This window comes from Xenopus laevis, chromosome 6S, assembly GCF_017654675.1.
Source record: "Xenopus laevis strain J_2021 chromosome 6S, Xenopus_laevis_v10.1, whole genome shotgun sequence".
Taxonomy (NCBI): Eukaryota; Metazoa; Chordata; class Amphibia; order Anura; family Pipidae; genus Xenopus; species Xenopus laevis.
The window spans coordinates 21163959-21182822 of record NC_054382.1 but is presented as its reverse complement, the minus strand read 5'-3'; the positions used below and the strand labels follow the sequence as shown (position 1 = coordinate 21182822).

Sequence of the window (18864 nt, the reverse complement as noted above, 5' to 3'; positions counted from 1 at the left end):
TTTAGCCTCAATTTTGTGATATATTTAGGTATTGTGTAGGGTGTTAGCCAGTTGAAAAAGTTATAGGGTAAAATGTTTGATATGAGGCATAACAAAAGTGGTGTAAAGGTGATTCCTTTATTGGCTAACTAAGATGATAATCACAGAAAGCTTCCAGAATATTTCAGTTACTTCTTCAAAGCTGATTACAAAGAAGCTATGTTGGCTCTTCACACACACACACACACACACACACAGCATTTTGTGTATAGAAAACTGTGAGAAACAAAAGGAAACTTACACATGAATATTATGGATTGTAAGCACAGACAGATATATGAGGAAGTGGGTTATGCAAAGGGGTCCAGATAAGGAACCAGTAAGGGCAGGGGCACACGGGCAGATTCAGGGAGATTTAGTTGCTCACAAGGACACTTCAGGCGACTCCGGAAATCGAAGCACCAGCACGTTTTTTAATTGAAGCAGGTGGAAGACACGGGGAAGCAGTTCAGGGAGATTAGTTGCCCCAAAGAAGAGGTGATTAGTTGCCGGGGCGACTAAATCTCCTCAGATCTCCAGGTGTGCCCTTACCCTTAGACTTAGGGTGGTGGCATACAGGAAGATTTAGTTGCCTGGGACAAATCTTCACTACTGCTGGCAACTAGTCTCCCCGAAATGCCTTCCTACCAGCGAGACTGCAAATCGCTGGTAAGAAGGCATATCGGTTGTTTCAGTTTTCCAAAGTCGCTCGGTTTCCTTGTGAGGCAACTTGAGCGACTTCAACTGAAGTGACGCTGGTGATTTGCATTTCGGGGAGATTAGTCGCCTACAGTAGCAAATAATTTTTGCAGGCAACTAAATCTTCCTGTGTGCCACCACCCTTAGGGCAGAGAAACACGGGGAAATAAGTCACCAGCGACAAATCTCCTCTTCTTCGGGGTGACTAATTTCCCTGAACTGCCTCCCCTGCCTTCCCGTCAGCTAGAATGGATATTGCCAGTGGGATGGAACTCGGAGCACTTCATTTTTCGAAGTCGTCTGAAGTTGCCTCATGAGAAAACTTTGGGCAACTTCAGAAAATGAAGCGATCCGATTGCCATCCCGCCGACGATTTACATTATAGCCGGTGGGATGGCAGGAGAAGGCAGTTCAGGGAGATTAGTCACCCCGAAGAAGAGGAGATTTGTCGCCTGGCGACTAATCTCCCCGAATCTGACAGTGTGTCTCTGCCCTTAAGGTGTGAAGTAGACTGCAGATTACAGTACAAGTATGGGATCTGTTATCCAGAATGCTCGGGACCCGGGGTTTTCCGGATAATGGATCTTTCTATAATTTGGGTCTTCATGCCTTAAGTCTACTAGAAATTAATTTAAACATTAAATAAACCCAATAGGCTGGTTTTGCTATTATATCTTATTTGGGATCAAGTACAAGGTACTGTTTTATTATTACACAGAAAAAGGAAATAATTTTTAAAAATTTGGATTATTTGGATAAAATGGAGTCCATGGGAGACAGCCATTCCGTAATTCGGAGCTTTCTCGATATCGGGTTTCCGGATAAGGGATCCTATACAAGTACTAGTTTGTTCGCTCTAAGATTTGTTTAGAATTGTTTTTTTAGAATGGTTCCTAGTGTAGGTAGTTAAGCTGGCCATAGACTTGCAGATTTTATTCTTTGTATGACGAAAGATCATTTGTTTCAATGTAACGATCTACAAAATAATATACTAAAATAAGTAGAAAAAATATCAAATCAGACAATGTTCTGACCATTAATTGACAGCAATTGAAAAGTTATGTCCGACAAATAATAGTGATGGTCACCCATGGAGATTGTTAGATTGGCAATCTTGCAAAGATATTATCGTAATCCAACAGAAATCTTCTGACCTGTGGGATCAACTAAATAACCGATCGTCATGGTACGAAAAATTACTAGACCATTATTCGGAGCCAACAGACAGTCTGAAAATCACAGAAAACTTAGTTTCGTACAACTATATCTTTGTACCTATGACCAGCTAAATTCTAATGTCATCAGACATTAAAAAGTTTGCATAATGAACGAAAAGTGTGGGAATACAAACTTATGCAAACTTTTAAAACTTTCAGCAGTTTCTTGGCCTTTGTATAGGGCCCTCTGACAGGCCTTCTCAACTGATATCTGGCTGATATTTGGCCAGATATTAATTGGGCAGGTTCAAATATTTCATCAGAGCAAGAATCTTATTGTCACTGGCTTCAATGCCAATTAGAGCAGCCCATATAGAGGAATGTGTATGGCCATCTTAAAGGGATTCTGTCATGATTTTTATGATGTTGTTTTTATTTCTAAATGACACTGTTTACACTGCAAATAATTCACTCTACAATGTAAAATTTCATTCCAGAACCAGCAAGTGTATTTTTTTAGTTGTAATATTGGTGTGTAGGTGCATCTCAGGTCATTTTGCCTGGTCATGTGCTTTCAGAAAGAGCCAGCACTTTAGGACGGAACTGCTTTCTGGCAGGCTGTTCTCAATGTAACTGAATGTGTTGCAGTGGGACCTGGATTTTAATATTGAGTGCTGTTCTTATATATACCAGGCAGCTGTTATCTTGTGTTAGGGAGCTTCTACCTGGTTACCTTCCCATTGTTCTGTTCTTAGGCTGATGGTGGGGGGGGGGGGCTGATATCAGAAGAGGCACCTGCCTAGGGCGCAATAAAAGGGGGGCACTGGGCAGGTACCTGTCTTCTGCCTACTCCTAGTCCATGTTCGCTGCACTCCCTCCCCTCCTGCTCTTTCCTCTCCCCTCCAGCACTTTACCCTACCTCTCCCTTCCCCTCTGGCACTCTCCCCTCCCTCTCCGGTGCTTTCCCCTCCCTCTCACCTCCGGCGCTCTCACCTGCCTTCCCCTCCATTGCTTTGCGCACGTGTGTGCACTCTGTATTCGGAGCGACCACGAGCACTGAGGGGATCGCAGTGGCCAGGTAGCCTACGGCAGCGGGTCGGATTAGCCCGCTACTGGTTATAATTAATGTTTACAAGTGATAAAAGGTTCAATTTCCCCCCTCCCGACACTAGATCTGTTTTTCTCAATGAGAAGTACATGAGCAAATCTGTCTGTAGGAGGTTTCCCCTTAATCTCAAAACAATGTCTAATAGGGGATTAGCAGAGAAGGGCAATAATAGCATTTGTCTGATTGTCTAGTATTCCCGTCTCTGTCCTAATGGTATTGTGATTGTCTGCGGAACTGCTCTATATTATTCAGGCAGAGTTTACATACACAATAGATATGTTTAGTTAAGCTCCCCAAATACACTTTGCCGTGAGAACATTATGTGCCCATTTCATTAACTGCCGGACTAACTACAATAGCTTGGAGAGCAGCACAATAGAAAAAGAACAAAAGCCGTTTGTTTAAACATGTTCTTCTTTCTCAGGGAAATGCAAATTGGACAGTTAAATTATCAGCAATATGCAGAATCATTATAGAATTGACATTTTAATGGTTTATTAAGTTTGCATAAGTGATTGTGTTCTCCCAACTGCAGTTTCCATCGTTTGTAGAGAGATATAAAACAGGGATCTTAAATCCTTTTATCAACAGCGGGTCCCAAGCAGAGGAAATATAAATCCACCCCAGAGCTGTGATTGGATTAGAGATTTGATATGGCCTTTGATTTTCAGACAGGTAAGGGCAGGCAGGGCCGCCATCAGGGGGGGACAGGGGGTACAAGTGTCCCGGCCCTGAAGGGGGGTCCGGCAGTGCTGCACTTTCGAAAAAGAGCCGGGCTCCCCGTGACAGCGCCAAAGCCGTGCGGACATTTCCAAAGTCCCGAACAGCCGAAATGCGGAAGCGCTGAAAAGCTGAACAGCTGAAGTCCCGAAGCGACAAAAAGACCCGAAATCACAAAAACAGCCGAAATTTAAGTCCCGAATCGGCCAAAAGACTCAGTCACGAAAGGAGGCGAAGCTGAAGTCCTGAAGCCATGAGTTCAATTCTACTGAACACCAATTTGTGTTCTTTTATTTTAATATTCTATAGGCCCCTGCCACCAATGTTTTTTTAAAAAATATTCTTTGGGGGTCCAATTTTTTTTAACTTGTAAGAGGGGCCCCGGTGCCAATGTTTTTTTTAAAAAAAATATTCTTTGGGGGCCCCAATTTTTTTTAACTTGTAAGGGGGGCCCCGGTGCCAATGTTTTCTTTTTTTAAATTATAGCGGGGCCCTGACCACCAATTTTTGAAAAAACCTTTAAGGGGGTCCCTGGCACCACAGTTTTTTTTAACTTATAAGAGGGCCCTGACCATCAATAGCTTTTTATAACTTTTGTGTGTGGGGGGGTTACCTTTTTAAGCACTGATGTCTGTGTGGTCTTTTAACTGTTGTGTGGAGTGGGCGGGATCTGGGATGGGGGCTGTGTGGGCGGGACCCGGGGGCCCCAAAAAGTTTGTTGTACAGGGCCCCGTGCTTTCTAATAGTGGCCCTGAGGGCAGGGGCACACAATGCTACTGGGAGAGATAAGTCGCCCATCGACAAATCGTTTCTTCTTCGGGCGACTAATCTAGCCAAACAACATCCCCGCTCGCTGGCGGGGTGGCACTTGGAGCGCTTCATTTTCCAAAATCGCCCGAAGTTGCCTCACGAGTAAACTTTGGATGACCTCAGAAAACGAAGCACTCCGAGTGCCATTCCATTGATGATTTAGATTATAGCCGGCGGGGCAGTTCGGGGCGATTAGTCGTCCGAAGAAGAAGAGATTTGTCTCTGGGCAACCAATCTCCCCCAATAGCTTTGTGTGCCCCTGCCTTAATAGCTGAGTTACAATTCAAAAACAATGAGCCGTACAGGTAGATCTTATTTCTGTAATAGATCTGCAGTCTCACTGCCCAACATATTCCTTGTTCTGATCTGTGAGCAGCTGTTAGAACCAACTTCTTCAGTAATTGTCAAACAAAGCATTTTTTTTTGGGGGGGGGAAGGTTAGGAGCCAGGTTTTCATGTATTTAAACAAAAAAATCTGTTTCACTGAAATTTTGATCACAGTTTCATATCTATTCTGATTGTGCCCACCAGAACATTCCCCATGGAGCAAGTGTAAGCTCACACTGCATGGGAAACATGTTCAGACCCATGAAGCTATCCCAATATATCATGTAACATGCTACTTCAGGTATGGGACCTGTTATCCAGAATGCTCGGGACCTGGGGGTTTTCGTATAACGGATCTTTCCTGCAATTTGGATCTTTATACATATAAAGTCTACTAGAGAAACCCCTAGAAAAGGGGTTATTCGCCTTTCAAACATTTGTTTCAGTTCAGCTGTTTTCAGATTGTTCACAAGAAATAAAGACTTTTTTTAAATTACTTTCCATTTTAATTTTTTTACCATTTTTCCAAAATGAAAGCTAACGTTTAGGGTTCCTGTCTCTGGTGTTTCAGTCTGGCAGTTCAGTGATCCAGATGCAGATTCTGAGCTGTTACAATTTGCCATCTTTATTCTTTATTTCTGGTGAACAATCTGAAATGAACTGAACTGGAAAAAGTGTAGGAAGGTGAACAACCCCTTTAAGGAAGGTTAGCAATAATAGAATAAGTATAACAATAAAATGAGCCTCATCTACTTTTATACTTTTATTCAGGTTGAGTTGAGTTGACTTCTAATAGCCTCAGATTTTACAACTGTGGTACATTATTTTGTATAATTCACAAGCTACTGGGAGCCGTGTGGAAGAAATTACATAAATAAATTTTAATTTTAACTGATGACATACAGCAGTGATCCCCAACCAGTGGCTCACAAGCAACATGTTGCTCTCCAACCCCTTGGATGTTGCTCCCAGTGGCCTCAAAGCAGGTGCTTATTTTTGAAATCCAGGCTTGGAGGCAAGTTTTGATTGAATAAAAACCCGGTTTATGGTAATGGTTATGACAGTCCACATAGGGCTGAAAAGCCAATCATATCTTTTATTTGGCACCCCCTCCCTGGGACTTTTTTCATGCTTGTGTTGCTCCCCAACTCTTTTTACATCTGAATGTTGCTCACGGGTAAAACATGTTGGGGATCCCTGACATACAGGATATTCATGGCTGTTGTGTATGATATGAAAGCTACACGTCTAAATCAGGTAGCACTTCTACTTCATATCACAAGGGTGCTAAGGTCTATTCTAGCCCAAAGAGTCAGTATTTTATGTCTGGTGGGTTTTTTGTAGATACTCTTGTTTCCCTCCACAGTCCAAAAACACACAAACAGGCTCCTGCTAAAACTTACCATTGTGTGAGTGAATGTGATAGGGAAATCAGATTGTAAGCTCAACTGAGGCAGTGACCGATTTTTGTACAGTGCTGCAGAAATGTGTCACACTATAGAAATAGCAGGATGGAAAGAAATAATAACAAAGAATTGTAGGTTCCAGATGAGAGAGCCCATACCTGTACTATGAGAAACAGCACTGCTATATTTCTAAGTTTTCTGGATTATGGGTTTCCTGACAATAGATCCCTTATCCACACTATTCCGTAATGTATTTTTCAAGAGACAAATGTGGACTGATGTGGCTGACTTTTATCATTAGGGGCTGATAACGTTCCGGTGTTGATGATGATCGGCAGAGGCGGGCCAAGCTGACCGGGAGCCCAAGGCAACCTGATTGGCCACCTCACCTCCCCCATGTGAGTGCACGCACACACATGCAACTGTGCTACTACATCACTGGGGGGGGGATGCAAGCACCCTAGACAGGTGTCTCTTCTGCCCCTAGTTCCGGCCCTGTATTTATGTATACTGTATATATATATATATATATATATATATATATATATATATATATATATATATACACACACATACATAAATAGAGGATAGAGGTATTCGGCTGAATCTTTCGTGAAGGATGCGGGGGTTCGCCCGAATCCAAAAAAGTATTGGGCCGAACCCCCGAATGTTTTGCGAAAGATTCGGCCAAATACCGAACCAAATCCGAACCCTAATTTGCATATGCAAATTAGGGGTGGGAAGGGGAAAACATTTTTTACTTTCTTGTTTTGTAACAAAAGGTCACGTGATTTCCCTCCCCGCCCCTAATTTACATATGCAAATTAGGATTTGGTTCGGCCAGGAAGATGGATTCGGCCGAATCCGAATCCTGCTTAAAAAGGCCGAATCCTGGCTGAATCCCGAACCAAATCCTGAATTCAGTGCATCCCTAATATATATATTCACTTCTGTGTATGTGCACACACTATTCAAATTGGAAAAAGTGCTCACCAAGACGGTCCAAAAACAGGTAGACATGTAGTAGGAGGAATAAAGGTCTTCTATTTTTTATGAAAATTGTGCCGTCAGTGCTTTCTACTTGCGAATATATATATATATATATATATGCAAATGTTTGATGCTGGCACTCACCTTTCCTTAATAGCATTAGCCGGGTGCTAACCAAAAATCATATATGTTGGTGAAGGAAGAAAGCACTCACGGCAATCATGTGATAAGGAAAAAATAATGCTTTACTGCATCACAATAAATTTGGACATCGAATTGTTTCAATCGTCATCAGGATGTCCCTGGACATCCACTGGGGACCGTCGTCAGGACATCCTGATGACGGTCCCCAGTGGATCCAAATGCGTCGATGTCCAAATTTATTATGATGCAGTAAAGCATTATTTTTGACTTATCAGATGATTGTCGTGAGAGCTTTCTTCCTTCACAAACATATATATATGTGTGTGTGTACTGGACTGTATTGATGCTGTACAGCTATAAAAAAAAAGTGTGATGGGTTTTCTCCTTTTCCCCCCCTTTGAAAGCCCCAACCTTTGCAGAGTGAAACACATGATCCGCTTTCAATCAACTCTAATCACTTGCGGTAGTTGCAAAATGTAGCCTGGATCTACTTGCCCTAATCTAGATTGACAGCGAGTGCAGTAAAAGTAAAGGGGGCAGAGACATGGATAAACAGAAGCGCAGGGACAGAGCAGCCAGGCCGGCTTTCTCTTTGTTATACTCACCTTTCAGTCCCATCTTATTGGTTGTTAGGAGACCAGAATCTCACGGTGCAGTTACATCAACAACAGGTGCACTGTGAGTCTCCCATGCAGCAACTGTCCGCAACGGGGCTGGTCAGGCAGCAGAGGTATAATCTGTACCTCTTTGCATGAATTATTTATCATTGCTGGAGACGGTACTCCAGTTTCCTTTATATTTAGTTCTGCGAAGAGAGCGCCTGGCATTGCACATATTATATATATATTTATATACACACACACACATATATATTTATGACTCTGCAACTAGCACCATGCGACTCTCAAGGTCCTCGGCATGGTAGCTGCCTCTAGTATTTATGCCTTAATTCTCCTGTAAGCTCCAGCCTCAAAGCCTTTATTAAAGCTGGGTGAGTAATCAGTACGGATGTTTCGCAGCAGAAGGATGAACCCATTGTGACATTAGATCTTTTCTTACAGAAGCTTTTTATTTTTGTTCAATTATTTTTATTTTTTTGGTTATCATGAAGATATTTGGAGTGAATTCTACGTAATGAAAACTGGCCTAGAATTTTTTTACTGAATGGAAACTTGAGAACTAATGGCTTTTTCCTGGACTTCTTTTACTCATATGTTACTATGTCTGCCTTGAGTGGGCAAAGGGACTATATTTTTTTGGGTAACTGGGAGAGAAGCACTTTCTATGCTGGTGGGACTGTTACTGATCACCTCCTCACTTCATGTTGCCATGCTAAAACCTCCCAAGGGTAAAAATGTGTCTTGGGTAAGTAGCACTTGCAAAAGTGCAAAACTCTAAATTTCTTAATTGTCTGCTGAATAATGTTCTTTTTGTGCATTATAACAGTAGTGCCCCTTTAAATTACATTTAAGTGTAATTTAGACAGCAATGTTTTAAGACAATTTGCAGTTGATCTTTGTTTGTTTTTTTAATTATTGTGTTTTTTTAAATTATTTAGCTTTTTATTCTGCGGCTTTCCAGTTTGGAATTTCAGCTGCAATCTGATTGCTAGGGTCCAATTCACCCTAGTAACCAGGGACTGGAGATTAGAAGATGATTAAGAGGGTGCCCTAAGAGAAAGATATGTAATAAAAGGAAACAATAACAACAAAATGGTAGCCTCACAGAGCAATAGTTGTTTGGCTGTCTGGTATCAGTGAACCCCCATTTAAACCTGGAAAGCCCTGACCATCAATCAATCAGGGGCAGAAGAAGGCAAATAGTTGAAAAGAAAATGTTTAAAAAATTATGACTAGTTGAAAGGTTGCTAAAAATGGGCCATTTTATTACGCACTAAAACGTTAAGGGATACTGCCATGGGAAAAACAGTTTTGTTCTTTTTCAAAACGCATCAGTTAATAGTGCTGCTCCAGCAGAATTCTGCACTGAAATCCATTTCTCAAAGGAGCAAACAGATTTTTTTATCTTTAATTTTGAAATCAGACATGGGGTGTCACGAGCGCCGCCCGGAGCAGGTCCAAGAGCTCCGGGCGGCGCGTCCTCTCCTGCCGGCGTCGCTCCCAAGATGGCGGCGCCCATGGCCGCCACGTGGGTAAGCGGCGCCGGCGCGATGACGTCAGTGCGCCGACGTCGGCGCAAGGACGTCAATGACGTCACTAAGGCGCCAAATTCAAATAAAAAGCCTGTTTAGACGCCAGAATGGCGCCCAAGTATAGGATTACCTTCCCTAAAGTGTATCCTGGGTTTCCTGTGTACCTTATTGCCAAATCTTGTTCCTGATCTGTTTCCTGACCCCTTTGCCTGGACCTTGGACCTTGTTGTATTCTGCCTGCCTGTGAACTCTTGCCTGATCCTGACTATTCTTCGTTTAACCCTTTGGACACCGCGACCTTGTTCCCTCAAGAGGGCTTCCTCCTTGATCCTGACAACCTCCCTGGAGGGAGCTCCCGGCTCCCTGACATTATACTTGGGCCATGGATCCTTCTGAGGAAGCCACACCTCATGTCGGACGAGCGCTCCGCGGACTGGCATCCCGCATGGAGGACTACGAAAACCAGCAGGTTCGCATTGGGCAAGCACTCGATGTCCTGCTGGCTCAAGTGCCTTCTGCGTCCTCCACTGCTCCACCTACTGGGGATCCCCCCATGGCGGCAGCCCCCACGAACACAAGCTACCCGACAGGTGAGCCTCGCATTCCACCTCCCCCTCGTTTCAGTGGGGACCCACAAGCCTGCAGGGGATTTGCCACGCAATGCCAAATTCAATTTGAGTTCCAACCCACACAGTTTCCTAGCGAGCGTTCCAAGGTGGGGTATGTGATGTCTCGATTGGAAGGCAAGCCACTAGAGTGGGCCACGTCTCTTTGGGAGAAGAATTCCCCGCTGACTTTTGATGTTAAAGACTTTCTCCAGGCTTTTCGTATAGTTTTTGATGCTCCAGGTCGGGTTACGAACGCCCCTGCCCGTCTCTTGCAGCTCCGGCAAGGAAGCCGCAGTGTCAATGAGTATGCTATAGACTTCCGAACACTGATGGCGGAGACTTCCTGGTGTGATGACGCTTACAAGGCCGTATACTACCAAGGCCTATCCATCCGCATCAAAGATGATCTCGTCTCCAGAGAGACTCCTGACACCCTGGAAGGGTTGATCGCTCTATCCATTAAGGTGGACACTCGTCTCAGAGAGCACCAGGTGGAGAGAGAGCGCAGTAGACGATTTTCTCCCATGTTGGCCCCTCGCTTTCAAAGGCCGATTCTGCAAACACCCGCTGTTCCGGTGACCCATGTGTCGACGTCTCCCTTGGAGGAACCCATGCAAGTAGGAAAGACTCGCCTCTCCGAGCAGGAAAGACTCCGAAGACGTATGGCAGGTCTCTGTTTATACTGTGGTGGGCATTCCCATTTTGCCAACGCCTGTCCTGCCAAAGCCAAGAGTTTTGTACCCCGAGGTATGTCTCAGGTTTCTCATGTAGGGGGCATCACTCGAGGTTCTCTGGAGAAGTATCAAGAAAATTCACGCAGGCTTCTTCTTCCTTTGCAGATTCACCTGGCAAGTAAGTCTATCTTCGAAAGGGCCTTCCTCGACTCCGGAGCGGATGGCAATTTCATGGATGCCTTTTTTGCCGAACGCATGAAGATTCCTCTGCTTCCATTGTCTTCTCCCCTGCGAATTACTGCCATAGATGACAAACCCCTGGAGTTTGAATTCGTCACAAAGTTCACGGCGGAACTATCTGTACAAGTTGGGGCGCTGCATCAAGAAAAACTTTCATTCTTCATCATCCCCTGTCCTTCTACTCCAGTGATATTGGGTCTTCCATGGTTACGTCTGCATAACCCCACCATAGACTGGTCCACTGGGCAGATCTCTCGTTGGAGTTCATTTTGCCTGCAACATTGCCTTCCGCCAAAACCCCTCGAGAAGGTGAATGTCTCCTCTGCGGAATTAAAGACTTTACCCTCCACTTACAAGGGATTTTCCGATGTATTTTGTAAAAAGTCTGCAGAGTTCCTTCCCCCACATCGCTCCTACGACTGTCCGGTTGAACTCCTGCCTGGAGCTATGCCCCCCAGAGGGCGCACCTACCCTCTCTCTCCTGCAGAGACTACCGCTATGAAGGAGTACATCCAAGAAAATCTCCAGCGGGGGTTTATCCGCCCTTCTACCTCTCCTGCAGGGGCTGGGTTCTTCTTCGTGGAGAAGAAGGACGGAGGCCTTCGGCCTTGTATAGACTATCGGGGTCTGAATAAGATCACCGTGAAAAACAGATACCCTCTGCCCCTGATTGCCGAGCTCTTTGACCAGCTGAAAGGGGCAAAGATTTTCTCCAAGTTGGATCTCCGGGGGGCCTACAACCTCATTCGCATCCGGGAGGGTGACGAATGGAAGACGGCATTCAACACTCGGGATGGGCACTATGAATATCTCGTTATGCCCTTCGGACTATGCAATGCCCCTGCCGTCTTCCAGGAGTTTGTGAATGATGTGTTCCGAGATCTCCTAGGAAGGTTCGTAGTCGTATACTTGGACGACATCCTGATCTTTTCCAAGGACCTTGAAAGTCATCGCTCCCAGGTGAAGGAGGTACTCTCTCGTCTGAGGAAGAACTCTCTCTTCGCCAAGTTGGAGAAGTGTGTTTTCGAGGTATCCAAGATCCCCTTCCTAGGATACATTATCTCTCCAGAGGGATTTGAGATGGACCCCGTGAAAGTGTCGGCCATCCAGGAGTGGCCTCTCCCACTGAGTACCAAAGCAATCCAGAGATTCATCGGATTTGCTAATTATTATCGACAGTTCATCCGGGGGTTCTCTTCCCGCATTGCACCTATCCTGGCCCTCATCCGAAAAGGGGGTAAACCCAGCCTGTGGCCTCCATCTGCCATAGAAGCCTTTCAGTCCTTGAAAGAGGCCTTCACGTCTGCTCCTGTTCTTCGACATCCCAATCCTGCACTACCCTTCTGCATCGAAGTTGATGCTTCTGAAGTCGGAGCCGGAGCTATCCTGTCTCAGAGACACTCCTCTGATGGAAAATTGCACCCCTGTGCGTTTTTCTCCAAGAAGTTCTCATCCGCAGAGCAGAACTATGATGTCGGAAATCGAGAACTCCTGGCAGTCAAGCTTGCCCTTGAAGAATGGCGTCACCTCCTGGAGGGTTCTGAAATTCCTGTCCAGATTTTCACTGATCACAAAAATCTGGAGTTCATACAGTCCCTCAAGAGGCTAAATCCCAGACAAGCCAGGTGGGCCCTTTTCTTTTCCCGATTTAACTTTGTTTTGACTTATCGCCCAGGTTCCAAAAATCTGAAGGCCGACGCCTTGTCTCGTAGCTTCACTCCGGTGGACCGTGACCCTGAGAGACAGGAACCAATCATTCCACAAGTCAAGATCATTGCCTCTCTGTATCCCCAATTTGCCGACCAGATTCTGGCTGGGCAGTCCTCGGCTCCTCAAGATACTCCGATTGGCATGGCCTTCGTCCCTCCAGAACTTCGCCTGGCCATCCTGCAACAAACCCACTGCTCCAGGCAAGCTGGACATCCTGGTCCGGCCAAGACCCTTGAACTTTTGAGGCGCCTAGTCTGGTGGCCTGATATCCGCAAGGATGTAAAGGACTTTGTGGCTGCTTGTAATGTCTGCGCCACTTCTAAGCCTAGCCATTCCCGCCCCAGTGGGTTGTTACAGCCTTTGCCGATACCCTCTCGTCCATGGACGCACCTCTCTATGGACTTTATTGTCGAACTTCCTCCCTCCGGTGGGAATACTGTGATCTGGGTTGTTATTGACCGCTTCTCCAAAATGGCCCATTTCATCCCTCTGAAGAAGTTGCCCTCTGCGGTGGAGTTGTCCCAGCTATTTATCCAGTACATCTTCCGCCTGCATGGTTTCCCGGTGGAGATCGTCTCCGATAGAGGCACCCAGTTTACTGCCAAATTCTGGCGTTCCCTATGTAAAGACCTGGGAATTGTTCTTCAGTTTTCATCTGCATACCATCCGCAGACGAATGGGGCAGCTGAACGTGTCAACCAAGCCCTGGAACAGTTCCTGAGGAACCACGTATCCCTCTGCCAGGATGACTGGTCTGATCTCCTCCCATGGGCGGAATTCGCTCATAATAATGCTTGTCATTCCTCTACAGGGAGGTCTCCGTTCATGTCGGTGTATGGTCTGCATCCTCAAGCTTTTCCCCAAGACTTTGTGCTATCTGATGTCCCGGCTGCTGACGACTCCGCAGCCCATATGTCTGCTATTTGGGCTGCTACCAAGTTGAACCTAGAGAAGAGCGCTCTTGTTCATAAGACTTTCGCGGATCGTCGTCGAAGATCCTCTCCTCCCTACAAGGTGGGTGATAATGTCTGGCTCTCTTCCAGGAATATCCGGTTGAAGATACCATCTCCCAAGTTGGGTCCAAAATTCTTGGGTCCATTTCCCATCTTGGAGATAATCAACCCTGTGGCTGTCAGACTCCAACTGCCACCAGAGATGAGAATCCCCAACGTGTTCCACGTGTCTCTGGTGAAACCCGCCATCACCAACCGGTTCTCTGGCGGTCAATCTCCTCCTCCTGCCATCTCTGTGGAGGGTCAACTCGAGTACGAGGTGGAGAGAATCCTAGACTCCAGGATCTCCAGAGGGTCTCTTCAGTACCTCATTCAGTGGAGGGGCTTTGGCCCTGAAGAATGCTCCTGGGAAGGTCACCGTGATGTTCACGCTCCTCGTCTGGTGAGGGAGTTCCACTCCAAATTTCCCCAGAAGCCAAATCCTGGTGGTCCGGAGGCCCCCCGTGAGGGGGGGGGTACTGTCACGAGCGCCGCCCGGAGCAGGTCCAAGAGCTCCGGGCGGCGCGTCCTCTCCTGCCGGCGTCGCTCCCAAGATGGCGGCGCCCATGGCCGCCACGTGGGTAAGCGGCGCCGGCGCGATGACGTCAGTGCGCCGACGTCGGCGCAAGGACGTCAATGACGTCACTAAGGCGCCAAATTCAAATAAAAAGCCTGTTTAGACGCCAGAATGGCGCCCAAGTATAGGATTACCTTCCCTAAAGTGTATCCTGGGTTTCCTGTGTACCTTATTGCCAAATCTTGTTCCTGATCTGTTTCCTGACCCCTTTGCCTGGACCTTGGACCTTGTTGTATTCTGCCTGCCTGTGAACTCTTGCCTGATCCTGACTATTCTTCGTTTAACCCTTTGGACACCGCGACCTTGTTCCCTCAAGAGGGCTTCCTCCTTGATCCTGACAACCTCCCTGGAGGGAGCTCCCGGCTCCCTGACATGGGGCTAGACATATTGTCAGTTTCCCAGCTGCCCCCAGCCATGTGACTTGTGCTTTTAATAAACTTCAGTCACTCTTTACTGCTGTTTTGCAAGTTGGAGTGATATCACCCCCCTCCATTCCCTCCCCAGCAGCCTAACTGCAGAACAATGGGAAGGTAACCAGATAACAGCTGCCTGGTAGACATAAGAACAACACTCAATAGTAAAATCCAGGTCTCACTGCAATACCTTCAGTTACATTGAGTAGGAAAAACAACAGCCTGCCAGAAAGCCGTTTCATCCTAAAGTGCTGGCTCTTTCTGAAAACACAGGACCAGGCAAAATGACCTGAGATGGCGCCTACAATCAATATTACAACTAAAAAAACAAAAACTTGTTGGTTCTGGAATGAAATTTTATATGGTAGAGTGAATTGTTTGCAGTGTAAACAGTGTAATTTAGAAATAAAAACTACATCATAAAAATCATGACAGAATCCCTTTAACTCAAAGGAGAACTATCCCTTTAACCCATGTAATAGATTCAGTGCTTCACAGAGGGTTATGTTGCTAGGTAGAAACAAAAACCTATATATTAGGAAAAAACTATATAATACATTGTTTTAACAAAAATTTATATTATTATACCATTTAAATATAAAATTGTTTGCGGGACTTCCCTTTTTGACTTCCTGAAAGAGTATTTATATACTGAATGTTTGCAAATGGACAGTGTTTTTAGCTGTTTTATGGCTGAATTCAGTAGTCAGGCTCCAACATTGCAGCCTATGAGAATCATCATTCAGCACTGGGCTTAAAATCTCATCTATATTTAGAAAGGCTAATGCTTAAAATCTCAACACTTAACCTAATTGCATATCACTAGGCCTCCCAGGTCAGTGATATCAACAAGGAAGAGCTTTATGCTTTAAAATCCCAAATGGGAAATTTCATTAATATTTACATGATCAAAAACCAGTGATTTTTGTATGTCTGTCTGTCTCTGAATATCCATCTGCATATACAGCATCTCATAAAGTGATGTATTGGTCATTTTATAATTTTGGCATTTTAATTATAGAGCACAATACTTTTTATGGAAATCATTGGAAATCATTGCATTTATAGTCTCTCTTAAAATTTGCAGTAGGAATATTTCTGAATTGTTTGACTCAACATGCCAACATTTAATGGAACTTTTATTAATATGCTCATGTGTCAACATGTCATGGAACTCGCAGCTGACTTCTGATATGCTTATATTTTACAAGGTGGTACATTATTCTCTATATGCTGTATTTGTATGAATTATAGTTCAGGATATTATACAGGTGGGGATTTTTACTTGTACATTATGTCCTCCAGGAGTGTAACTACAGAGGAAGCAGACCCTGTGGCTGCAGGGGGGCCCAGGAGGTATAGGGACCCATGAGGCCCTAATTCATATAAAATTTCAATTAGGGATGCACCGAATCCACTATTTAAAGGGATCCTGTCATCGGAAAACATGTTTTTTTCAAAACGCACAAGTTAATAGTACTACTCCAGCAGAATTCTGCACTGAAATCCATTTTTCAAAAGAGCAAACAGATTTTTTTATATTCAATTTTGAAATCTGATATGGGGCTAGACATTTTGTCAATTTCCCAGCTGCCCCTGGTCATGTGATTTGTGCCTGCACTTTAGGAGAGAAATGCTTTATGGCAGGCTGCTGTTTTTCCTTCTCAATGTAACTGAATGTGTCTCAGTGGGACATGGGTTTTTACTATTGAGTGTTGTTCTTAGATCTACCAGGCAGCTGTAATCTTGTGTTAGGGAGCTGCTATCTGGTTACCTTCCCATTGTTCTTTTGTTTGGCTACTGGAGGGGAAGAGGGAGGGGTGATATCACTCCAACTTGCAGTACAGCAGTAAAGAGTGATTGAAGTTTATCAGAGCACAAGTCACATGACTTGGGGCAGCTGGGAAATTGACAATATGTCTAGCCCCATGTCAGATTTCAAAATTGAATATAAAAAAATCTGTTTGTTCTTTTGAGAAATGGATTTCAGTGCCGAATTCTACTGGAGCAGCACTATTAACTGATTCATTTTGAAAAAAAAAAATTTTTTCCCATGACAGTATCCCTTTTAGATTTGGCTGAATTCCCGAATCCTTGGTGAAAGATTCGTCCGAATACCGTACTGAATCTGAATCCTAATTTGCTTATGCAGATTAGAGGCAGGAAAGGAAAAAGTAAAAAAAATTCTTCTTTTGTGACAAAAAGTCATGTGATTTCCCTACCCGCCCCTAATTTACATATTCAAATTAGGATTCGGTTCAGCCAGGCACAAGGATTCAGTGCATCCTTAATTTCAATAAATATTAGTAAAGCAGTACAACTTCTAGACACTTTGGGAGCCTGAAAAATAATTTGCTGTGAGGCCCAGTAATATCTAATTACACCACTGATGTCCTCAGTATAAATTACTTTCTCTAGGTGACAAACTAATATTTTTAATAACACTTGTGCTAAAATGAATACACCAAAGAAGATACGGCAGCCTGTTTTTATTGTAAAAATTTAACTGCCAGCATTATGGGACAGCAATGTCTTAGGGGTGCAGAACTGTATTTTAACTACAATTACTGCAGTGACAATAAGGGATATGTTCTGGAGCCACCATCACAAATTACGGAACCCCATACTAATAAGTGGCATAAACCTCTAACAGGCTGTATGTGCATATACTGGCCTAATAGCATGCTTTATGAGTGAATAAGGATTGTACGACGCGCGTCTGTATGATTTTTACACCATTGTACCGAAAGTTCTTGCAAAGAAGGAGCTTGTTAATAGATTGACATTCTCAAAAAATGTGTCATTCTGTATCTAGTAGGTTAATGGCACACAAGGGGGGACATCTGAGACACTTATGACCGGAGGGTACGAAACGTGTAAGGTGGGCCATGTGGGCTCAGTATGTACCAAAAACTTTTTTAATGTGAATATTAATAAATAATTTATTTTTACTATAAAGAAGCCTTGAGACATATATATTTAGATATAACTTATGCAGTGTGACTGCCTTTGGAACTGGGGCATGTCCCTCTGGCTTGGTTAGAGATTCACAGAAATCAGCCAAATGGACTCTCGATCAGAAAATAATCCAGTCTGGGTAGCCACACACTTTCAAAGCTCCGCTGAGATGTTTATGCTTCTTGTCCTTGGACTCTATCAGTTGCCACACATTCCACCCCTTTTTTTTTGTGGAATTACTTATATTAGATATACCATGACCTGGATGAATGAAAATGTTCATAGTCCTAATTGTTGTATAGATGCTACGTAAGTTTGCCTTTTGAAGAGTTACCACTCCTGAGGCAATGTCTGGGGTTTCCCTTCTTTATGCCGTACTTCAAAGAAATGTAACCCTAAGGGCTAGTCCACACGGGGAGATAGCGACGCGTTTGCGATGCGCTTTTCAACAGTCGCCTGAAAAAGCCTGGCGAGGCATTTTCAGGCGACTGTTGAAAAGCGCATCGCCTCGTGTGGTTAGCACAGGCGTTTTTACATAGGCGCCCATACAAAACTGTCGCCTGCGCCGGTCGCGGCGACTGTCGCGGCGCTTTGTCGCCGCAAACGCGTCGCTATCTCCCCGTGTGGAATAGCCCTAAATGACTGCTTACTATGTTAAGTGATACTATCCTACAGTTGCCTTCTTTTCTCCTTGCTTTGGCACAGCAGTGACTTCCCAGCAAATAATCAATAACTAATTTAAAGAAGATCAGCCTTCAGCTGCTCAGTCTTTTCATACTTATTTGCACCTGACTGTAAAATATTGCTTTACCTGGACTTTATAAAATGGTTATTGTATAAACCCTTTATAATGATAATGATGAGTCCCTTCAAAGTTAAATGCAAAACAAGCAGAATTTTTTGTTCCGGCTGTTCTCCTTATATAGAGAAGCTTGTAATTTTATGCCATGCTTCAGGGCTGGAACTAGGGATTTCTCCCTAAATCAATTGCTGATTATTAAAATCATATTAATGCGATAATAAAATTAATATTTGTGCTGGAATGCATCTAAGCCATTTTTTTGGACTTCACCAATGGATTAGTCAATATCTACTCTGTTGTTATGGAAACCGAACTTCCATTGCTGGTTGTGAAAGCTCCTTCAGTTTCAGTGGGTGTCC

The 18864-nt window shown here is 44.3% G+C and overlaps 1 protein-coding gene across 6 annotated transcripts in view; it reads left to right on the top strand.

Moving 5' to 3' along the window:
* The window catches only part of cacnb2.S (calcium channel, voltage-dependent, beta 2 subunit S homeolog), a 186561-nt gene that overhangs the window by 45610 nt on the left and 122087 nt on the right, over positions 1-18864 (top strand). The window contains exon 1 of one of the 6 annotated variants that reach the window (XM_041567431.1): positions 7923-8744. The exons of the other annotated variants lie outside the window; for them this stretch is intronic. Coding sequence (XP_041423365.1) covers positions 8664-8744 — 81 coding nt within the window. The 5' untranslated portion in view covers positions 7923-8663. Of the gene's footprint in view, positions 1-7922; positions 8745-18864 lie in introns of those variants that run through there. 6 annotated transcript variants of the gene reach the window in all.